The 3,134-nt window shown below is 59.1% G+C and overlaps 1 protein-coding gene across 1 annotated transcript; it reads right to left on the reverse strand.

Moving 5' to 3' along the window:
* Positions 1 to 1,181: 1,181 nt before the first annotated feature.
* VDBG_01313 (conserved hypothetical protein) lies at positions 1,182 to 1,772 on the reverse strand (the record flags this gene model as incomplete). The annotated part of the gene is made up of 2 exons (XM_003009584.1): positions 1,182 to 1,549; positions 1,679 to 1,772. 2 exons carry the CDS (start codon positions 1,770 to 1,772, stop codon positions 1,182 to 1,184), a joined length of 462 nt encoding a protein of 153 aa, XP_003009630.1.
* Positions 1,773 to 3,134: the final 1,362 nt, after the last annotated feature.

Below are 3,134 nucleotides of genomic sequence, written 5' to 3' on the forward strand. Positions count from 1 at the left end.
CAGGCCGCCATTGTAGGCACTATCAGCGGGCTCTTCGTGTTTGTGGTCCAGGGGGATGACAGTGACGGTTTCAAATGTGCAATATGCTGCGGTTGCTCAGGAGCTGGGAGGACAAGACCAGAAGACAGTGAGGAAAGCAGCGAGGGATGGGAGCTTCAAGTACAGCATGGAAGGATACGGCAACAACAGACGGAAGCTCGACATATGCATCTCATGACAGTCTTAAGACCGACGCTGTGTACGCACAATGCACATCTAACGCCGATGACTACTCCGTATAGGACAAAAACAACATGATGCCACCAGTCATGACGGACTTGGGGATGTCTAGATCGGACGGCAGGGCTACGAAGAAGCACTCGGACCGTTAGGGGGGAGACGCGATGGTGTGAGGAGCCCGGCAGTGAGCTGCAGCTACGCGAGACGACAGACCTCCCTTCTGCCGAGCGGAAGGCCTAGACACCGGCCGGGCCAACCCCCCAGCGAGTCCTGTCGTCGGGTATAGAAGAAAGAACGGCAAGACTAGACCAAGCGGGGAGCTATGGCCCTTCGAGATTGGTGAGAATAGGAGGTTGTACATCCCTAGCTTAGCCTAGTCTAGCCTGCTTCCTTCGAAGGGTGGGGTATAGGGCAATCTGGGGGTTGTAGGGTGGCATGGTAGTGGGCTGGCAGGCTGCCGGATCGTGGCAGAGCGCGAAAGGCCGGATTGCTGGGTAGTGGTCTCAGCCGCAGTAGTTTGAACTTTGCGAGGGGAGGCACATTGTTGGCTGACATTGTGCGGGGAAGACGGCCGAACGGAGCTTATGACGGCCGAGTTGGGGATTCGAGAGCATAGAGTGGGCTGATGATGGAACGAAGATGCTGCTTGTGTTGGGGAAACCGCAGCGAACGATGAGCACATCCGAGACATGGGGGGGGATCATGGCCGAGTCACGAAGCATGCGGACATAAGACGGCGAGCATTGCGATGCGCCTCTCCGCAACGCCCATACGCAGATCTCATTGACTAGCTTGGTGCCTGGTCGCCTACGATGAGTTGGTTCGTCGCCTGACTGAATACATTTGCTGGTCCGCTGACTCGTTGGCTCTCTCTCGAGGCCCCCTATCCGGCTCACCACTTACCGGGGGTCAGTTCGGGTCACCACTTACCAGCGGTGACATTCGAAGATCGTCCCTATGCATCATAGTTTACCGGCCGCTTTCAAAGCCCGTTCGCCGTCAACGAGCACACACCATCCTTCATGGCCACGTCCACCATCCCCCGCAACGACGGCGTTAAAGGCCCCCTCCTCGCGCGCATACGCAATGACGGCGTCGTCGAAACTGCCAGGCTGCAGCCAGACGGCGGGGATGCCCAGCTCGCGGGCCTCCTTGAGGACCTTGAGCGTCGCGGCAGGCGGGGTGATGATGGACACCGAAGTCTCCTTGGGCTTGGGCAACGCCGAGAGGTTGGGCACGGCGGCATGCTCCTGGCCGAGCGCCGTGACGGTAGCGGCGGTGGGGTTGACAGGCGTGGCGGAGATGGACTGAGCGTGATACCAGGCAAAGACTGCGCGCCGTTAGGTCGGACTGTCTATCGATGTTTTGGCTTGACGCAGGTAGACGAGAGGTGCAAGAAGGACAAGGGATGAATGAGGCGAGGGACAGGGCAGCAGGGGTTCAATGAGGTAGAGCTCACTCTTGTGACCAAACTTGGCCGGATTGGAGCTGGCGCCGACCACGGCGAACAGAGGAGAAGAGAAGAAGATGCGAGCGGCGGCCTCGGTCGACATGTTGGATATCTGTTTATCGTCGGACAGTCTGATTCAAGGCGTGTGGGAGAGTCAGAAAGCTCGGGGACACGGTGGAGGGGCTCGGGCGGAGTTTAGCGACGACAAGACGGAAGCTCGGCGCTCCATGGCGTCACCGGCCAATTGAGGAGTGCAGAGTCGACAAAGAGGAAAGACGGCAGCGTTAAAGCCGAAGCCAGACGAGGCAATGCGAAGGCCAATCCCACGCTGATACGACTCAACTGACCGAGGCGAGGGAGGAACGGATACTCATGATGACGAAGCCCAATGCCGACTTGCTGTTTGGTCCATTGTGAATGCTCAACAGGACTCTTTAATCTTCAACTTTGGGCCGCTTTTGCTCAAGTGACCACCATTGACTAGACGGCGTTTCGCAAACAACGCTCGGGCTTGACTGATCATGTCAGTATTTGCGTAGGACTCAACTTTATGCCAACCTGTAGAGCGTGAGCTGACGCTGCCGCAGTCGCTCAACCTTCTCTGCGGCGGGCTACGCGGCTTTTCGCCCGGCTTACCCTCCCTCTCTGTTCCGCACGGTTCTCGCCTATCATCGAGCGCCACCGGCCTCAGGCACGCTGCTGGACCTGGGCTGCGGCCATGGCCTTATTGCGCGGGCGCTGAGCCCCGAATTCGGTCGTGTCGTCGCGATTGACCCCAGCGGCGGCATGGTCCAGCAGGCATCCAAGCTGACAGACGATCCCAAGATCACGTTCCGCCAGGCCAGCTCGGAGGATCTTTCTTTCGTGCCGGACGTCTCTGTAGACCTGGTCGTCGCGGGCCAGGCATCACACTGGTTCGACTACACGAAGACATGGCCCGAGCTGGCACGCGTCGTCCGAAGCGGCGGGTCCCTCGCCTTTTGGGGCTACAAAGACAACATCCTCCTCGGCTTCCCAGAGGTCAACCAGATCCTTGAGGATGCGTGCTACGGAGAGGACGAGGTGGTGCCGGGCATGGAGAGCATGGCTGCGTACTGGGAGAAGCCGGGACGGGACATTTTGCGCGATTCTTTACGGGCTGTGGTGCCTCCGCCGTCAGACTGGACAGACATTCAGAGAATGGTGTTTGACCCGGATCGGAAGACGTCAAGCATCGCACCAGAGGACGAGGACAGAGCGTGGCTGCAAAAGAGGCTCAAGCTGGGCGAGTTTGAGGGCTATCTTCGGACGTTTAGCGCGTTCAGCGGGTGGCGAGATGCGCACCCCGAGTCAGAGAGCCGTGCAGAGGGTGGGCAGGGAGACGTCGTCGATGTCCTCTTTGACAAGATGATCGAGGCTGTCCCAGCATGGAAGGCCAAGGGCGAGGCATGGAGAGACGTCGAGGTAGATGCCGTCTGGGGCACTG

The sequence above is a fragment of the Verticillium alfalfae genome, genomic scaffold (assembly GCF_000150825.1).
Source record: "Verticillium alfalfae VaMs.102 supercont1.1 genomic scaffold, whole genome shotgun sequence".
NCBI lineage: Eukaryota > Fungi > Ascomycota > Sordariomycetes > Glomerellales > Plectosphaerellaceae > Verticillium > Verticillium alfalfae.